General features: G+C 32.5%; 1 protein-coding gene and 1 long non-coding RNA gene across 2 annotated transcripts; both read right to left on the minus strand.

The window, feature by feature from the left end:
* Positions 1–75: 75 nt before the first annotated feature.
* Positions 76–2221, minus strand: LOC122139073. The gene is made up of 2 exons (XR_006155972.1): positions 2012–2221; positions 76–112 (listed from the first exon to the last, which is right to left on the minus strand). It is a non-coding gene; the product is annotated as an uncharacterized LOC122139073 (long non-coding RNA).
* Positions 2222–11077: 8856 nt separating this feature from the next.
* LOC109056632 (zinc finger protein 503-like) lies at positions 11078–14731 on the minus strand. The gene is made up of 2 exons (XM_019073823.2): positions 14357–14731; positions 11078–12616 (listed from the first exon to the last, which is right to left on the minus strand). The coding sequence occupies exons 1-2, from the start codon at positions 14540–14542 to the stop codon at positions 11390–11392; spliced, it is 1413 nt and encodes a 470-aa protein (XP_018929368.1). The 5' UTR covers positions 14543–14731; the 3' UTR covers positions 11078–11389.
* Between the last annotated feature and the right edge of the window lie 6665 nt (positions 14732–21396).

Consider the following 21396-nt stretch of genomic DNA (forward strand, 5'->3'; position numbering starts at 1 on the left):
TTTTTCGTTTGGATTTTGTTGTTGTTCATCATGTGCTGAATTACTGGATTGTCTTTGTGTTGTGCGTGACTTTTACCCGACGACATTCTGAACTGTTTAGACTTGCGTTTGCCTTTAAAAAGAAGAAATCAGAGAAAGAAACTCATTTCGGATACACTGCATGTTATGTACGCTAGTGGGAATTTATTAAGACAACAGCTTATTTTAATCTACCTGCAGGTGGGAATTATTATTATTTTTATTATTAATAGACTTTTAATAAATGTTTTTGTTATCGATTAACAAATTCAACATAAAATAAGCAGTTTATTTTGACTAAAACCTTTTCAATTTCACATGCAATTTTTTTTCTACCACTATTATTATTATTATTATTATTATTATTATTATTATTATTTGTCTATTTGCAATGTCAACATAAAATAACCAGTTTAATTTGACTAAAACTTTTTATATTTCACATGCATTTTTTTTACTACCACTATTATTATTCTTATTATTATTATTTGCAATTTCAACATAAAATATTATTGCTGTTTTCTTAAGCAGTTTTCACTGATGTGCCTGGAGAGGGTTTTTGTGCAATGTCACATGCTTTTTTTTTTTTTTTACAATTATTATTAATGATAATATTTATTATTTGCAGTTTCAACATAAAACTGTGAGGTTTGCATTTTATTTTCACCACAACACATCATTTACTTTCTTTTAGTTTTTTTTCCCCCATGCTTTCGCTTTTGATTACTCTGCACATAATAATCATAAATATTTTGCAAGAGATGTTTTTGTACTGGCTATCTATAAAATGGTACAATGCACTTATTATTTGATTTTTGTTATACTTCTTTATTTTCTGAATGCTATTTAGGTGGAAACTCTTTAAAAATAGTTAATGTTTTAACGAACAATTTCCCAGCAAACTTATTTTTATTAAAAAAAGACAATACATTTTTAAATGTATGCATTAATTGTGTGCGGGGTCTTTAATTGCGGCTTCAAAGTCAAAGTACACAAACTTCCGGAAAGAGAATCGGGTCACTTCCCCTGTATTTCTGGGGTCCCCGGCACTCACCCACATAATATCCAGCTATAAAAATCACTCCCAGCGTCGCTGAGCCTATAAGCGCTTCTTTGGAGAAGTTATGAACTGACATTATTATTATTATTATTACCACCGCTCTTTGTCTGAAGGTCTTTACATTTGACAGAAGTGAGCGCGCGCTACACACATGAACGCGTAAATCGCATTGTATGTGCGCATCTGATCGAGTTCTGTGTGACTAATGTGCTTTTTTATTATTATTATTTATTAAATCAGGAGACATTTACTAGGTATGATACTTCCATGTTGAAATATTATTTTGGCGATTCTGTTAGCAGTCTGATTCGCTTTTAATATAAGGCTTAAGGCGGTGTATTAGTCATTATGATTAAAATAAGTTGTTGTTTTATACTGAAATGTGTGTGTGTGTATGTGTGTGTTTCTGCCAAAACTACCCTAAGACACAAGCCTCTATTTTAAAGATTGACATAAGTCTGTGTCTTGATAAATTAATTGTTTTGGTTTGTTGTTGCGCTTATTCTCGGAGGATTACGGCAAGCGCGACATCCAGATCACATGACACTAGCACGATTTATTTTTTATTTTTTGACCTATTCAAAGCGTTTAATGTGTTGACAGCTGTAGTGTGTGAGATTGTAATTGTAATTAACAGTTTTTGTAACAACGATCTCGAAATGTTGTGTCCGTCGACGCTTGAAGTCAAATAAACGAGTAAAACAACAACAAGGCAATACTGACGCGCCTTGGACAGCTCATAAAACATGTGCAATCGGATTTGCGTTATATATAAAAAATATGCATGCGTTTATTAATAACCTAAAACAACCCGAGTTCATTTTTCGACACGTGCATGACTGCACAACAAACCGCGCGATTATCATCAGCGATTATGAGCGATAATGAGCGTCTTGTATTAAACTCCAGTGTAGATGTGAAGCTGTAACTCACTGTGAGTCAGTGTTATTAGTGTCTGGTTTCTCTGCTGCTGCTGCTGCTCTCGCTGCTCTCTTCTGTAAGATGGCTTCAGTCTGGGGGTGGAGATTATCTGCTTGATGAATATTACACATGACACAAGAATCCGTTTGTTTGAAAGCAATGCTTGGGAAAATGAATAGACGGTCAGTTATTCCATGAAGTGCACCAAACAATCTGCTAAGTGTTGTGCAAACTTAATTCGAAAGAGATTATTTTTCTCTATATTTATAATTAAAATAATTTATTGTATAATTAATAATGATTTATTAGTATGATTAAATTTATCTACTAGTGTTTATATGTATATACATAATGTATTATTGTTATTATTATTATCTTTAATTTAGACATTTATACATTTTTAAAATTTTACAAATGATTTAACTATAATTTAAAATTTAAATTGTTTACATTAAACATTTAATTTTATCTACTAATATTATTAATAGAATATATTACATAATTAATTATAATTTATTATTATATATTTTTAAACTTTTTTTTACCTTTTACATTTTAAAATTATTTAATTTTACCTACTATTATTTATATCTATATATTTTATTATTATTATCTTTATACATTTTTAAATTTGACAAATTATTTAACATTATCTACTAAATAAAAATGAAATTATTTAAATTTTTAAACATTAAAATGTAAAATATAAACAATGTTACACATCTACTGTATCTACTATATTTATATAATTTCCATTGTTAAATTTTTTTAATGTAAAACTTTTTCAAATATTTAATATTTATACCTTTTTAAATTTGATAAATTGTTTAACATTATCTACTAAGTGAAAATTTAATTATTTACATTTTTAAACATTAAAATGTAAAATATAAACAATGTTATATATATATATATATATATATATATATATATATATATATATATATATATATATATATATATATATATATATATATATACTGTATTTATGTAATTTCCAATGTTACATTTTTTTTTAATGTAAAACTTTCGAATATTTAATATTAATGTGTTTGTATTGCCAGGCATAGAAACAGTATTGAAATAAATATCTAAAACGCATGTCTCGATTTCTCCTAATGATGAAGGATAGTGTATTTAATGCCACTGACTTTATTCAACTTGTGGATGTTTATAAAGCTTTAATGCATTCTGTTAGTCATAGACAGCCTTGAATCTGTGTGATTTATTTATATATTTTGGCACATAAATCAAAGCTGTTTGGTTAGTGACTGTTTCAAATATTTGTTTAATGCAGATGAGGAGTGGGTTATATAACTGGCTCATGGTTTCATAACAGCACATCCAAACTAAAGACCATTTAATCAACACATTTTAACACAGTTTATTTGCTGACAGCTTTGGGAATATTTAGTCAGAACATTATATTATCACTGATATTAATAGAGTAGTTTATAAAGAAAGATTGCAGGATTTAATGTGGTTTTTCAGTATCGTCAGTGTTTGGAGAGGCTGTAGTTCAGGATATTCCCCAGCAGGTGGCGCTCTTATACTGTAATGCATGAGTCTGAAGCATATTGTGCTGGTCATGATGACTTGCAGAAGTTTGATTTTCAGAAATACATCACCAGAGCCAGAATATAGCACACCATCCATAATCCAGCTTTATTTTCGTTATAAATTAATGTGCACTCAAACTTGATTTTGTAGAACATTTCATCTCCAAAGTGTGCTTTCTGAAACTTTAGATTCAAGAAATGCTGACATGTCCTATAATGCTGTAAATCTCCTGAAAAAAAAAATTAAAACTGCCTTGTGATTGGTATTTTTGTTCTGCGTTTACTGGATGCATAAATTAATAAAAAGTGGCATTTATAATATTACAAAAGATTTATATTTCAAATAAAATCTGTTCTTTTTTTTTTTCTTTTTATGGAAGAATCCTGAGAAATGAAATGTAAATTTAGCATATTGACAGGAGTAATGATGCTGAAAATCAGCTTTGTTCACAAAAATAAATTACATTTATTCAAATAAATACAGCTATTTTAAGTAGTAATAATATTTCACAATCTTAGGCTTCCGTTTTATTTTATTTGTTAATAGTATTGAATTATATTAGGCTTTTTTCATAAAATAAAAAAATAATGCTGACCCCAAACAACCTAAACAGTACTAAAAAATCTCAAGAAGTAAACAAAAATATCCATTTGGCAGCCACACCTCTTAAATTATTAAATTATCAGTTATTAAGTACTAAAAAATCTCAAGAAGATATGCCAAGTCAAATGCAGCTTTTATGAGCAGAAGAGACTTCTTTGGTGGATTTTTTTTAATATCTAAATCACGGGCAGAGCACCTGTTCTTTACTGTTTACATGATGATCCTGTCAATCAATCCTCATGACAGCTGCTCAGGAATCGAGTGATACAGCAGAGATCAGAAAGCATGATGGGAAGATCTGGACAGCGTGTCATGTGATCGATCACGTCTCAGGTTCCAGTCGAACGCTTGAAGGTTTTTATGGACTTTTCCTCTGGATTGACTTCAGAGCCGCGTGTCAGAGTGACTTATGGGCTGAGACCGGGTCCAGCGCCCGAGAGCCCAGCTGGCATCCATCAGCCCAGTGAAAGCGGTAATTGGGCAGCATTTGAAGGCTGGTATTTGTAATTAAGTCGCTGGAGCCGTGATTTCTGCCCGTATAAAGGCGGCATTGAGCTGTTTCTGCTGAGTTGTGCGTGTGTGCAACTCAAGAGCGTCATCAAAGCGTTCCTCTGATCTCAGATCAGCTCTGCTGTCTGTGTTTCCATGCACTCCCGCTGAGATAATCATGCTCCTGATTCCCAGACATCAGGTTTGATGTTACACTGATATCACAGTCGGGAAGTGGACTCTCGTGCATGAACACAGTTTTCATTAGAGACCCGAAGCGAATAATAATCGATTGCATGGCGCTCCAAATAAAATTGGATTTACAAACATTACATTTAATTTGTGTAAAATATTCAGAGGATATTTTTATAAGTGAAAGTATCAGGCTACTTTTATTATTTACTGCAAAAATGTAATTAAAACGGCATGTAATTTTATAGTAAAATATTTTAGTTTTTATAAATAAAAAATATTAAACACCTTTGAAATTGTATTGATTTGGCATTCAAAGAAGTCCCAGTAGTATATAGGCCTAGTTTATTAGTATTTTAATATGCTTTGGAGGGTTATTGCTATTTTATTTAAGTATTATTTATATACTATAATAGAATTCATATTTTTAATTAGCTTTCATTTTAATTTTAGCTTAAGCTTTAGTCATTTTTATATGTGATTTTTGTAATATTATTATGAAAAGTTTCTATTTTTTAAGTTTATTGCAATTTTATTTTAGTATTATTTATATACAAGTATTTATTCATATTTTTAATTAGCTTTCATTTTAATTTTAGCTGAAGCTTTAGTCTTTTTTATATGTGCTTTTTGGATTTTTACTATGAAATGTTTCTATTTTTATTTCAGTTTTAGTAATTTAATCTTATTTTATTTCAGATTTATTGTCGAAACAACATTTCTAATTTCAATTTCAGTAATTATTTGTATTTTATATTTTCCATCTATTTTTTTTCAGCTTTATTTCAGTTAGAACAAAATAGTTTTAGTTTTAGTTTTTCGATGTAGTTTTTGTATTTATTTATTTTTTTAAAGTAAACATTTTTTATTTTATTTTATTTTATCATTTCAGTTTTAGTATTTTTAGTCATTTAAACTTATTTTATTTCGGCTAGTTGCCAAGGAAGTAATTCTAAGATTCAGATTTGAATTTAAGTTTTCATCTAATATTTATATATTCAGCTTATTTATATTTTTAAAACACTGAGAGAGAAAATCACTATGTATTTATATTATTTATATTTTTAAAACACTGAGAGTGACAAACAATTAAAGAATTTGCAAGTAACACATTGAATTAAACATTTTTTTAAGTAGAAAAACTGAAATAGTATTTTCTTGTAAAACATACTCAGATGTTTTTTATACATCTATACAGTGTTTTAGTTAATAATAACACTTGTTTATTGCAGACTTTAGTGTTGTGTTAAATTGAAAGTGGTTTTGATGAAAGTCTTTGCATCGTGAATCCTATTTTTATTCTGGTGATGAGCACTTTTGTTGATGTCTGTAGTTGCTGTGCTCATAAATGAGTGATACTCAGATAATATTTGTGCTTTGACATGCAGGCTATTCAGAGCAGAGGTCAGATATGGCAGCACTCTGCTATATTTGTTTTTATGATGCCATATTTCGTGTTTATGTGTTGCAGAAGATTCATGCAGCTGTCATTGACGTCTTATTGCAGCAGAGCCTCGTCTGCGGTAGCTTTCGCATGTTTGCAGTGGTTCTGATGTCTCTGTGTTCATCGTAAAGTGAGAGGATGAGGACAGAACCATCCAGAACACACAACTGTGCTAAAAACATTCAGAACATCTCAGTAACTTCATTTCTGGTTAATCCTGATGGATCTTGAATGTTCTCTGACAGTTTTTTAAACGTGGAGAAGTAACAATGAAGACAACAATTGTCTTTGATGGTTTCTAGCATAAGATCATAAATTACCAAACACATTTTCTATGTGCCCTAGAGAGAAAAATACTACTGATTGTTTGAATGGTGCACGTAATTTTATTGCACATAAAAGTGGATTTGCATACAATACATTTAAAATATTGTGAAGATATTTTATAGGTAAAAAGTATGAATTAGGCTTTACCTTTATAATTTACTTTAAAATATTTCATATTTAACAATGCATGTATTTTTACAGTAAATAATTGTTTATATACTGTAAATAAGAAATATTAATCACCTTTATAATTTATGTTGATGCATCAAAGAAGTCCCATAGCATAAGTTACCATTTCAGAATTAAAAAAAAGATTAAAAAAATAATTTTATCCATTGATCAAAAGATTTTAAATAAATGTTGTTTTATTGAACTTTCTATTCATCAAAGAATCCTGAAAAAAAGCAGATAATCTTATTTTCCAGTAAAATTATCTAAACATCCTTAATACAACATCAATTAAAGATATTACGACTCGTGTTAACAGAAAGCTTAAATTCTAACCATAAGTTAACAAATTAAAATTTAGTGAGGTTGTGAAAAACTAATTTGAAAAAAAATATATATATATTGTCTGGAGAGTCTTAATATCCTTATATTGCACTATTTTGCTTCTCAAGTAAATAAATCTTGTTCGATGTATATTTAGGTATTTGACCAGAATAAATGAGAGATGCATGATAATTTTTGTGCAGAGTTAGTGAGTATAAATAAATTCTTCTTATTAACATTCTATTCATCTGTGAATCCTGAAAAATAAAACGTATCACAGTTTCCAAAAAAATATTGTGCAGCACAACTGTGTTCAACATTGATAATAACCAGAAATGTTTCTTGAGCATCAATCATCATATTAGAATGATTTCTGAAGATCATGTGACACTGAAGACTGGAGTAATGATGCTGAAAATACAGCTGCACATCACAGAAATACATTAGTTTAATAGATATTCAAATAGAAAACAGTTATTTGAAATCATAATAATATTTCACTATTTTTACTGTATTATTGATCAAATAAATGCAGCCTCTGTGAGCATAAGACATTTAAATGTAAGAAGGAGTGATGTTGATTTGAAGTAAGTCTGAGATGTTTAGCCGGAGAGGAATGTCTTGAAGTTTTCTGCTTAGACACACATGCAAGCGTTTGAGAACGACAGCGCATCAATCTGAGCTGGAGCACGGACATCTGTGTGAAATATTGCTGTGCTGTCTTTGGAGGGACTGTCGAAAACAGCCCTGAGAAACGCTTTGAAACACCTCAGCGGGGAGAACTTGGACTGCAGTTTCGACCCGAAGCACGAACATCCCAGCGTTTAAATACTCTCTAAATTACGGTGTGTGTGTCTGTGGCGGAGGCCTGCGTGTGTTTGTGGAGCGTTTGCTGAGACGTCATTTATCTTACTCACTGCACATGTATTCGCTGTAAGCGTTTCCATGTGTGCACGTGTTCAAGTGTGTGTGTGTTTGTGTATTTGTATCCAATCTGTGGCTAATTTTCAGTCTCTGCAGACTTGGAGAAAGCGACCCGTCATTAATCACCTACGCTTAATGCTTCAGAGGCTTTAACACAGCCGTGTAGCTTTGCACATTTCATCACTATGTCTACTGTATTAAACAGACATGAATTACACTTCACATTAGAAGCTTCAAATCTGGGATTTTTAATTTAAACCTGACAAACCTGGTCAGAACTCTTTAGCAACCGGATAGCAACGCAGTGTATTTTGTGGGACACAGAAGCACAGCTGTAATCATTCTGTAAACAGGCCTTCAGAGTGAGCGATCTTCTGTGTATCATCTGCGTTATTTGTGATGACGACGAGATTATTAATGGAAGCCAGGATTTCACTCTTCTTATATGTGCGAGAGTGTTTAGTTTTGTCTGTTTGTGTGTGCTTGGTGATTTACACCAAACACAGATCATCCTAATCGGTATCTTTGTCTCGTTTTCCAGTAAATTAGATTGAATTAAAGGAGCAGTTCAGCCAAAAATGAAAATGTACTCACCTTCAGAGCATCCAAGGTCAGGATGAGTTTGTTTCTTCATCAGGTTTGGAGAAATGTAGCATTGCATCAGTATCTCAGCAATGGATGCTCTGCAGTGAATGGGTGCCGTCAGAATGAGAGTCCAAACAGCTGATAAAAACATCACAATAATCCACAAGGGTCTTCTCCAGATGTTAACTGATGGACTGGAGTGCTGTGGATTACTTGTGGATTATTGTGATGTTTTTATCAGCTGTTTGGACTCTCATTCTGACGGCACCCATTCACTGCAGAGCATCCATTGCTGAGACACTGATGCAGTGCTAAAAAATCAGGTTTTGGAATAATAATAATAATAATAAACATAAAGTCTAGTCTAATCGCAGTTAAATAAATGCGTCTTTTATGGGTTTTTATATGTTTTCCTGGAAAACAAGACAAAAATGTAATGATTTCGAGGTTTGGGCAGAATACAGGAGGGAAAATGTACTGAAAGATTGATTGTTTAGACGGACTGAAGCACAAGAGTGACTGTTGTTGTAATATATGAGCGTGTGGTCAGTCGGCGGTCAAGTCTTCATGTAGGATCAGCGAGAGACTAAAAGCGAGCGAGTCATGCGTTGGACTGCCAGCTCAACTCCAGGGAAGCTGTGGGTTTGGTTTGTAACTAAAACATGCATACGGTCCAGCGCTGCGACTCTCAGAGTCTGTCATGATGAATATTTAAAGGAACTGTTTTAAGTTTGCACACCGCAGTAAACATGGTAGTGCAGAAGTTTGAGCCAAAAAATTGCAAAAATGCACAAAAACACAAAATGTGGTGTGGCCCAAAAAATGCCCATATCTGCAATTTATTTGCTCCATTTAGCCTTTTGTGCCTTTTTTTTTTTTTTTTTTGCAAAAAAAGGACAAGAAAATGTCTTGCATATACATAGCAGTCTAATTTGGTTTGAGACAAAACCAAAAACTTCATCTTCTCTTTTATGCTGATGTTACAGGTCCTAAAATAAACCTCTTTAACTGAACTTATGTGACACTTTGCTTCCAGAATATCTTTCCATTTTAATTTTAGACTGAATGTGAAAAGATTTTATAATAGTGTAATTAAAAACAATCAACATTCCCCGCTGGGAATTATCAACAAATTATTAAATATTAATTAATTTATGAAACCTATATCAGTCAGAGGGTTGGACACACTTGATTTATTTCTACTTAAAATACCGTACATTTAAATTAAATTATTTCTGCAGATAAATCTACTTAAAATACCGTACATTTAAATTAAATTATTTCTGAAACTACATAATGTTTATACCTACTTCCATATTATATATATATATACTACATAATATATATATTATGCTATATATATATATATATGTATATATAAATATGAATTTCTACATTGTTATACATTCATATTATTTTATATTTGCATCAGTTTGTTTGCTATATTATTGACATGAAACACTAACCTGTGGTTGTCCATGAATTATTGATTATAAAAACTTTCTAATATGAACCATTAAATAAATTTGACATTTCGTCTGATATTCACAGACACATTGAAGTTAGAGGAACAGTTTGATGCTCTTCTGGAGAAATAAATTGATGGATGTTTTATTTTAATCTGGAAAATCTGGAAAATATATTTTTTTATAATGTCAGAAACAAACCAAACAAAACCACTGATGTTTATCAACATCAATAGAACAGTGGTTTATAAACTGTAAAATAGATTCATATGAATGTGCATGAATTACTGATGAGTTCAGCGTTTATATAAATATTTATTTGCGACTATTATAAATTAATTCCAATAGGTTTGCTTCATTGCTCTTTCATTGCATTTTGAAGAAGCTCTGATGAGAAATCCCCTCTTAGCATGTTCCTGTTTTTAATCCAGTTTTATTTCTTTTAACAAGGTCATAAAAACACATTATATACCTTTTTTCCTTTTAATATAAAGTGTCTACCTACTATATTTATTTTAGATCTTAGAACTATTTCTCTTTAGGACCTGATTTATTTAATGTGTGTAAAAAGTAATAAAAAAAAGAAAGGCTCATAAACTCCAAATGCTGTGCGCAATAAAATTTAAGTATTTTAAGAGGAAAAACTTGCACACATAAATCAAATACATTTTTGATATAGCTGAAATGTAGAATAACTGTTCAAGAATGCAAAATTATGTTTGTGACAGATGCATATATATATATATATATATGTATATATATAATATATGTGTGTGTGTGTGTGATATATATATGTGTGTGTGTGTGTGTGTGTGTGTGTATTTATTATTATTATTATTATTATTGAAGGTTATATTTATTGCAAGCTTAACATAATGTGATGCAGATTACAAATTGAGCCAAATGCCACATAAAAAATCTTGTTTTTAGTGTTTAAATCAACCAATGCATTCCAAACTCAAATAGACAACGGACTAGTGCACCAAAACAATCAGACTGAATCGAGTTATTCTTTAATTGATGTCGTTTTTCCCTGAGTTGAACAGTAAAAACATTTCTCCCCCACAAACTTTAAAATAGAATTCAAGTAAATTTAGAAATAAACATGCAAATTTTGGCTATAATTTTGGCATTACACAGTGTGGCTTGTTTCTTATGAGAGAATTATGTTAGTAACAGTTTAAATAAAGCCATGTGACTCTTGTTTTATTTAATTCGCTTTAAAGCAAACTTTAATAAATAATGGTCCACTAGTAGGTCCTGAGGCGAACAAAAACATAAAAATCATGATTTGTAAAAATCAGTTTCTCACTGATATCCGAGCCCAGACACAGTGGTCAGTCTCTGTCCATAAAGAGCGTATGGAGAGTAAAACTGGCCGGTGGCGGCGGAAACCGGAATCGGCGCGCCACTCGTCGGTAACGGGCTTTTGGAGTACGGATGATAACGTGAGCCGAGCCCGAGATGAGGGGTCCTGAGCGCCAGCGGGGCTCCTGGCACATGACAAGCCATGGTTAAAGAGTTGGGATATCCCATAACCAGTTTCTCAGCGAACGCAGTGTGAGTCCGCAAATGGCTCAGAAGCTCCTCCGAAGACGAGAAGCGCTTGTCGCACGGACCGTTCGCGGAAACCCAGTTGCAAATGTGCGTCTGGGAATCGTTGGGAAGCACAAAGCCATACGGGTATAACGGGTGTCCCGGGAACGAGGGTGCAGAGGGGGATAACGGGTGCAGGGAGTGGCTGGGGTACATAAGTGGGTATCCGGATTTTAAGGCCGCGGCGGCGCTGTCGTGAGAGCCGCTGGATGATAGATGGCTAGCGCAGTGGTAGCTCAAGCAGAACGGGTCTCTGCACAGACTGCTGGACATGATGGATGGAGGAGAGGCTCCGGCGAGGGGACTGGACCCCGCCTTGCTGCTGAGAGCACCGGACAGCTGAGCATTAATCAGCTGACCGCCGCCGGGTTTGCTCGGATCCAGAGTCATGCCGTGGGATAGGAAGGGTTGAGGGTAAGCGGGATACGCTGCATTGAGGGCTCCGGGGTAAGGTGTGAATACGGCGTGACCCGGTCTGTAAGGGGAAACCGGCGCGACGAGTCCGGACCCGAGTGCGGATGACACTGAAGACGCCGGGATGCTGTCGGATGGTTTGGAAGCATCCTGTTTGCTCGTCTCGCTCTCGGTTCTCATTCCAGATGCATCTGGGGTTTTAGCCGCGTCGCGTTCCTTCTTCCCCGATCCGGGTTGAGGGGAGACGGAGCTGCAGGAGCTCGGGCTCCGAGGCGTGACCGGCCGGCAGGAGGCGCTCGGGACACGGAAACCCGATTTATCTGTGTCTTTTCTCTCTGACGATTTGCCGTATGGCTTGAAACTAGATTTGTCCTCGGCCCCGATGTCGCTGATCTTCAGCGAGCTGGATTTGCAGTCTTTGTCCGAGGCGACCGCCGAGAGTTTGGCGGAGGACGGCGGATCCGACTTCCCGATTTGGGAGCATGTTTGTGCGAGGAGGGCGAGGGGACTCTTCTTGGCATCCAACTGTGAAAATAGAGAGTTTTAAGTGTTTAAATATTCAATATAATATGTATAAATTATATTTAGTTAAAATATAAAATTAAATTATATAAAATGTATTAGAATTACAATGTGTGACCCTGGAGCACAAACCCAGTCTTAAGTCTCTGGGGTATATTTGTAGCAATAGCCAACAATACATTGTATGGGTCAAAATGATCGATTTTTAATTTATGCCAAAAATCATTAGGATTTTAAGTAAAGATCATGTTCCATGAAGATATTTCATAAATTTCCTACTGTAAATATATCAAAACGTAATTTTTGTCTAGGAAAATGCATTGCTAAGAACTTAATTTGGACAACTTTAAAGATGATTTTCTCAATATTTTTTTATTTTTTTAGATTTTAAATAGTTGTATCTGGGCCAAATATTGTTCTATCCTAATGAACCTTACATCAGTGGAAAGTTTATTTATTCAGCTTTCAGGCAAAGCATAAATCTCAATTTAAAAAAATTGACCCTTTTAGTATAGTATAGTATATTTATAGTATAGTATATTTCTAGTATATACATATTAAAGAAATATTCTATCTCATGCAACTGATGCTTTCCACATTACATGTGCATTTAATGAACAAGCATTTCAGAAAAGGCATATTTAGTGTTTATTTATGTTTTGCCATTGAGTGCGACTCCAGAGTCTTAAATCTAAAACACTGCAGAGACATTAAATCAAATGTCAGGAGGGGTTTTATTATATCCCTCTGTACAGGCAATAAAATGTGTTTCCATGTGGCAACATCTATTGTTTTCCTTCGCTTTATGGCTAAAATAATTGCACTGCTGGAAACAAGTCAGTCTTCAAGGAAACCATTAACATGATATTATTATCATCATAATATTACGCTACATCACATTGTGGGGTTTTTTTCATCCAAGAATCCACCTTTCTTAAACTTAAGATTTTTTTTCTGCATATTTAATACATTAAATGTATGTTTTTGTTCACAGAGCACCTATACTTTTGTAGAGAAATTATTAAAATTTAGATTTATCAAGAAAATATGAATACATATGGCAACTCTGTTCCACAATGTAACTGCGTGATGCAATTCCTCATTAGACATAACATAAATTATAAACTTTATAATAATTGTTCACGCAAAAACACTGATATTTCTTTTGTTTTTATTACAGAGAGCAAAAGCGATTATTGTCATTATTGAATTATAATTAGCCTAATATAATTTTTCACTCACTTTGAGGTTTTAAGAATTCGAAATTTATAAATAGCCCTATATAAATTCATAAAATAAGCATGCAATTAATTAGAGGGTAAATCAATAGGCTACTATTTACGATTTTTGTTTATATGTAGCTAAGTGTTAAACGTTTCCCAAAAAAGCAACTTTTGTAATCGGATCGTTATTTTACGTTAAAAAAATACATACATACTAATTAAAAATAATAAATAAACACATGATAACATATTGCGTAAAAGGGCTGCCTAGCCTACTGCATTTGTTATTGTTGTTACATATAAAAATAATAATAAATAAAAACATAAAAATATATCGTTTTAACATATTGCGTAAAAGGTTTAAACATAACCTCGAGTAAATATTAGTGTATTTTCGACATGGTTGCGTATTCACTGTATTGCGCGATGAAAATAAAGAACACCGTAAAGAAAAATGATCACTGAAGCGTTGTTTCGCGTTAACGTCCTCGGAAAGTGTCCGCGTTAGCGTAAACGTTACCTCTATGGGGCTGACGGGAGCGGACGGTAACGGCTGCAGATAGTCCGGGTGCAGGATGTGTCCGGTCCGAGCGCTCAGCATTTTCAACGCTTTAACGGGAGGCGGCGAGTGCAGGAACGGTTCCCGGTGTCGCTTCTTGAGATCAACCACACTAAACACAGCAGACTCCGGAAGCGGTGTGATCATGTCCCACTTCTCTCCGAGTGATCTGGACACGCATCTGTAGACGGAACAAAAGTAGCTCCCAAGATGCCAAACAAGTAATATTAGGACAGACAGAATAATCCTTAAAGGCTGTTGCTGGGAAGAGCGTAGAAGGAGAGTTCAGAGCGCATCTTCTCTTCCGCGTCGCGCACTCGCATTGAGCTCAACTCAGCGCACCAGAGATTAAAGCCTCCGCCGCCGGCCAATCACAGCGCGGCATGAGGTGATTGACAGCTCCGGGGGAGATGGCGTCGCCGTTGTGGGCGTTTGTTTTGGCCTTATTGAGGAGATAAAAACAAACTTCATTATATAAATCACATATTCTATAAAAATTTCTTTTTAATATGAACAACACTAAAAAAAGTGACCATCACCAGGTTTATTGTTATTAATATATCTACACTGAAAAAAAAAAAAACTTTACTTTAAATCTTAAAACAGATTTTGTTAATTTTACTGCTCTGTACAGTCTGCTTACTATTGAATTGAACATTCATAAAGGAATTAAGTAAATATTACATGATTATGTATAATTTCATGCAGCTATAGAATTAAGTTACCTTAGTTAAGTAAGTTTAACAAAAAAACAAACAAACAAAAAAAAAAAAAACCTAGCTTGGACATTAAAAATTTAAGTAATATTTACTTTATCAAAGCTCACTTGGCAATTTTTTGATTTAACATTGCACCTAATTAAACCATGCTTTTAAAATTTGTATTACTGAGAAGCATCTCAGTAAATTAACTAAAACAGTAAATATTACAGTAGCTGTTATGCAGACACCATATCTACATAGTAATGCAGCACTTATTAGAACACAGAGACTTCAATAGTTGGTATACAATATACAATGACCGTAACATTATAAATATGACTGTGTCGTTTTGAGTAGAAATGAACACCATATATAAATCCTGAGTGAATCTAACAACAATAGCATTGATAAAACAGCTAGAAAACATTATCAAATCAACCTTATTAATCATTCATGCCCCAGTGCATGATGGGAACACCAGTATCAGAAAAGTTGAGTTGGTTTTACTTATTTTCATAACGTTTGTATTTACGCTTTAACTTCTACAAGCTTGAATTGAGTACCAATGTAGAATTTACTTAGTTTTTTAAAAATACTGAACTAACTTTTTCACAGAAACTACATTTGTTTGTCTCTAGTATTTACTACACCACAGAATTGTTTCTTATCAGTGCTCAAAAGCAGGTCAGATGACTTCACAGGCAGTAAACTGTCATATTAGAGCCATAAACTACAAGCTTGCACCAATTTAACCGGCCTCTAATAAAAATCACAGCACTCTGATGACACGTCCAACAAATATTTCCAAAAACCATAAAACCCAGGCGTATGAAATAAATTAAATTACAGAAGCAGCCATTAAATGTCATATCTGGTGATGCAAAAATATGATATTGCAGTGTTTCAGCTCCAGCAGTTAAACCTATGCGTCTCGGAATATTAATTGTTTACTAATGCAGTGTTGATTGTTCTGAATCATGGGGGGCCGCGGCTGATGGATGAGCGGGGGGTTGCTGTTTTCTGCGGCGGCTGTCAGCTCTGGGTTCTGCCTGTGAGTTATTAGGGCCAGAAACTCCCCCTTTATTGTGCAGGTGATGGATGACGCCCAGCGCACGGGCGTTATTCCATAATGGGGACACGTTCAGACGGACCATATTTCACCACATTTAAGTAGAAAGTTTTGAACGCCTCCTCGATATTTCACATCCCTCTGGCATATTTATGGAAAACTCCAAGCATGCAGATATAATTACACACTAGAGCCTGTAGGACTAAACACACAGAGTAGGGCAGAGACAGTTTTATTAAAGCAAACGATGTTCATCTGTGTATCTGTTTTATAAAGTGAACTCTGATTTTTTAGGAAATCGTGTGTTTAATATGCATGCATTTTAATGCATTTTGCTTTGTTATTTTTTTATTTGCTTTTTTTTAAATAAGCAAACTTGTTTGACCTGCTGGAGATAGGAAATAATACTGCTACTAATAATATTATTTAATATTAAACATTTACTTAGTTGTTGTTGTTGTTTTTCTGAGATGTGCATAACAGTATCCACATAATCTACTGAGATGAAGACCAGAAAGTTATGCCCTCAACAGAAAGAAGAATATTAATAATCAGGTATTTAATTAACATTATATTTTGAAAACATATGACCATGATTTATTTTGATATTTTTAAAGTAATAGCTATTTTATTTTTATATATTTTATTTTATTGATTTATCTGAATTGGACACAAAATTGTAAATAAGATTATTTAAGTGTTTTAAGTATTTAGAGACTTAATATTAATAATCAGGTATTTAATTAACATTATGTTCAGATAAAATGTGACGAGGATCTATTTTATTTTATATTTTTTATTTTATTTATCTTTTTTTTACATTTTATTTTAAAGGATCTAAATTGGAGACAAAATTGGAAATATGGAGTATTCAGACTAACTTAATTAATATTGCAATTAATTAAATTCAGATAACATATGACCATGTTGTATTTTATTTTATTTTGATATTTTTAATTTAATAAAACTTTTATTTTATTATTTTATCTTTATATATTTTATTTATTTATCTGAATTGGACACAATTTATTTTATTATTTTATCTTTATATATTTTATTTATTTATCTATATTAATGTAATATGTTAATAAAATGTGACGAGGAATTTTTTTTATATTTTTATTTTATTATCTTTTTTTTTTTAAATTTTTTATCTTAATTGGACACAAAGTTCTGAATATGGACACATGTAAAATTAATTTAAAATAATTTGCAATTATTCATTATTTTTTTGATATAGTAGTAATTTTTACACTTAAAAATATTTATAATCAGGTATGGAAATAAGATATCTTATTTTTTATATTCAGACACTTAATATTATAACAGTGATCATTAGTTCAGGATCATTATTTAAATATCATTATATTCAGATAACGTGATCATACAGGACCTATTTTATTTTGTTTTATTTTTGATTATTTGGATTGGTTTGTTAATTTGATATGGTATTTATTTTTTTTATTTTTTCAGTTAGTTTGTAACCTGGTTCTGATGATTTTCTAATATTTATAAGATGTTTGTATTTCTATTGCAAATACATTTTAAATGTACAAATTTGATTTCTCACTGGAAAAATAATGTATGAGTGTAGGTCTGTACATAGATTTTGGTAATTAATAGCAGTTGTGATTGAGTTTACAGTTGCATTTAGTTGTGTTATGGTTTATATAAAGTCACCATCAACATGATCATAAATCAAAATTAATACTTTACTCACTGTTTTGTTTTGTACAATAAGTAAAACAAGAAACCTTTCATTGCATAAGCGTATTGATTTTATTGGGAATTGTAAACTCTGGAGAGATATTTTTGTTTCTCCGATCACAAATGCAGACATGGTTTTATGTTTACGCGGCGTGATGCAATGCAATGCGCAAAAACACAGTTCAAGTCATTATAATCAGTAATTATGTCCCCACTGGATTCAGCAAATGGCTCGTTTGTAATGTGTTTTATTGTTTTTGTCTTGTCTTGCCGGTATTCTGACCGGGGCACACATCACAGTATGGTGAGGGGCATAACGTTTCCATCACACGCTTGAGGCATTCGGGCTTTAGGAATTCGCTGAATAGCTGGGCAATGAGTGGATGGCTAGTTTTTGAGAGCGTTGATTTTTGTAGAGATTGGTTTTTTTAAGATGGCAGGGTTTAGGGTAGGAAGTGATTATGTGATGTATGTGGAAAATAATGTTTTTTGAACCTTAAACCGCATAAACACATTTCATTACACACAAAATAATGTTCTTTTTAGCAGCATTATATGACCCCTTTAAACAAATTAACATCAGATTAATGAAGTTTTGTGGTGTTAATGCTTAAAGAAACAAAGGCAAACACAATCCCGTTTGTATTTATTTTCATTTTTTAATTTATTTTAATTATTAATTTTTAATAACTTTAATTTTATTATTTATTTTGTTATTTATTTATTTATTTATTTTAGCATTTTGTTATTGTTTTTATTTTACTCATTTTTATTTTTGTCATTTAATTTGATTGTTTGATTTTATAAATTTTTATTTTATAATTTTTACATTATCATTTTATTTTACTTGTTTAATTCTACCGCTATTTATTATTTAATTGTATGTATTTATTTATTGTTTTTGTGTATTATTTTATTTTTTGTTTTTTATTTTTAGCATTTTATTTATTTTATTTAGGCATTTTATTTTTATTTTTATTTTAGCAATTTATTTTATTTATTTTTGCATTTCATTTTATTTTAAAAGATCTGAATCGGACACAGAATTGGAAATAAGATATAGAGTACTTTGATTATTTTTGCACTTAAATTCATGCCTCAATTATCTGAACGTCATAACTTTTTTATTTGACGTTTTGTTTTGAGGAAAGCTCCTGCAGCAGTTGACATTTGATTTTGATATTGTTTTGATATTGGTGTAGTAGTCTAATGCAAAGCCATTCAGACACATTGTAGTGTCACATGCGTGTCTAAATACTTTCTTAGGTTGCTGTATGGTCTAACAGCTCTTGTCATTAGTGCAGAGTGACAGGCTGTAATACTGGCACACATCGACAGACTGAAGCGTTAGCTCTGACACACAGACAGTCAGGTTTAGAGCAGTTAAAGGAGACATTCATGCCTTCTAAGCTGTCATTTTATACCCTCTTTCTCCAGCTGTCAAGATGCTGGAGCTCTTAAGAGGAGTTTAACCTTGTCAGAAGGACTGCTCTCGTCTCTCGCTGTTATCAGACAGAATCCTTCAGAGTTCAGATAAACTGTTTGCTCTCTTAAAGAGCTCGAATCAACAGATGCAAAGGAGATTTCATTGAGCATCGGTGCTTGTTAGGATGGTTTGGTTTATATTGAGTGCTTTTGTCATTTTAGTAGTAGATACAGGTATGTCTATATAGTTTTTATTCATTTATATTTCAGTTTTAGTTATTTCAGTACATCAAGTTAAACTAAAGGAAAATAAAAAATGTTGCTTTGGCAACTAGCTTAATTTTTTTTTAATATTAAATTTTTATTTCAGTTAACCTTTACATTTAATGTTATTTCAAACTATTTTTTAGTATCATTGATATACTATTACAGTTTCCTTTTTAGATTTTGAATTTATATATATATATATATATATAGATATATAGATATATATATATATAGCTAGATAGTCTGATATATATTCTGCTTTCATGTTCATTTTAGTTATAGTTTAGTAATTTTGTGTTTTAATCATTTTCTTTTCTTTTTTTTTTTTTAAATATTTACGTAGTTTTTATAATTTTTTTTATTTCAGTTTGGGTTTTAATTATTTGAAGTTAAGCTAAATGTGAAATGTTTCGTTTCAATTCAAGTAATGAAAATGGTTTTTATGGTTTTAGTTTTAGTTAATGATAATAACCCTGATTTTTTTTTTTTTTCAATTTTAGTTTTAGTTAACTATAATAATGCTGTTTACAGTTCTTTTTTCCCCCGAACCTATTAAACATATAATATCACTTGAAGTCCCACTTTGACATTAAAATCATATTTCAGCAATTTAACAACATATTCATGTTTACAGTTCTGTGATGTCGGGTTATGGTCACACGACATGTAAACAGATAAAATATGTAAATATTTTATTTTGATTGTATATATAGCAGTTATTTTGTCAAATATTGTATATATTGTGTATAGTTTCTCATGAAAACAATATCTATATATCTAAAAGTGTATTTATAAATGATATTGTGATTTCAGGTTTATTTCAATTAGCCACATTTTCTTATTTTACATTAAATTTAATAGCTTTTCATCAACTCACAAAACTCCATTTGGGGAAACCTGATCTATAGTTTAAGCTTTACATGCTATTAGTTAAAGCATACGCTTACAGACAGTTTTTTGTCAGTTTAATGCATGCATTCTCTCTTTTTGCTCTATGGAAATTCATAGGGGTTTGTTACGAGTGCGTAAATGATGAGACAGTTTTCACTTGCTTTAAGCTGCAGTCTTAAACTCTGAGCTGACAAGAGCCATTACCGCGAGCTGATCTACAGCAGAAAACCACTTTGAGAAGACGTGCTTCTGGCAGCTCCATTCATCTCTATAGCAGGTGCGTCTCAGGTGCGTTTCAGCCCCGTCCTCTCGTCTGGCAGCGTTAACCCCTTCAGGCCCTAAGTAACGTCTCAAACTCTCTAAACTCTTCCAGTCAGTCTGAGAGGTGGGACTGTGGACAGAATTTGGACTCTTTTTTTTTTTTAAGGGTGTCTTATTAATTAGTCAAAGCCGTGGACCTCAGAGACTCGTCAAGACGCCGGATTACAGACGGACATCCGTGTTATCAGCAGGTGCGTCCAAAAGCCGCCTGACTTCAGTTCTGCCTCCCAATACATCTGACGAGTCTGGCAACCTCCAGCGCCGCTGGAACGAATTCCTGCTACGTCTGCAGCCGAAGCGCCTGACGTCTGCCGTATTATTGTCGGAAGAACGCTTTGAAAAATCCTGATGTACTTCAGTCTTATGAGGATAATTTGCCACAAAGTTTCTTCAAGACGAGTCAACATACAACTCATAGGTCTGTTTTTAAGTTTTTTGTGTATCATTTGCCACAAAGTTTCTTCAAGACGAGTCAACATACAAGTTTTTATGGCAGTTTTGGGCCTTTTATTGTTGTTGCATTTGGCTTTTTGACTAAAACGTGTCCTAAAATCTTGAATTAGATCATTGTGAGTACTGTCTCCTGTTCTTTATAATGTGTTTGACATCAGCAGTTTTTA

This window comes from Cyprinus carpio, chromosome B12 (assembly GCF_018340385.1).
Source record: "Cyprinus carpio isolate SPL01 chromosome B12, ASM1834038v1, whole genome shotgun sequence".
Taxonomy (NCBI): domain Eukaryota; kingdom Metazoa; phylum Chordata; class Actinopteri; order Cypriniformes; family Cyprinidae; genus Cyprinus; species Cyprinus carpio.

Coding starts and splice junctions, on each gene's coding strand:
- LOC109056632 (XM_019073823.2), bottom strand. CDS start 14,542: ATGATCACACCGCTTCCGGAGTCTGCTGTGTTTAGTGTGGTTGATCTC. Junction 12,617..14,356: donor CTCCCGTCAGCCCCATAGAG/GTAACGTTTACG, acceptor CTATTTTCACAG/TTGGATGCCAAGAAGAGTCC.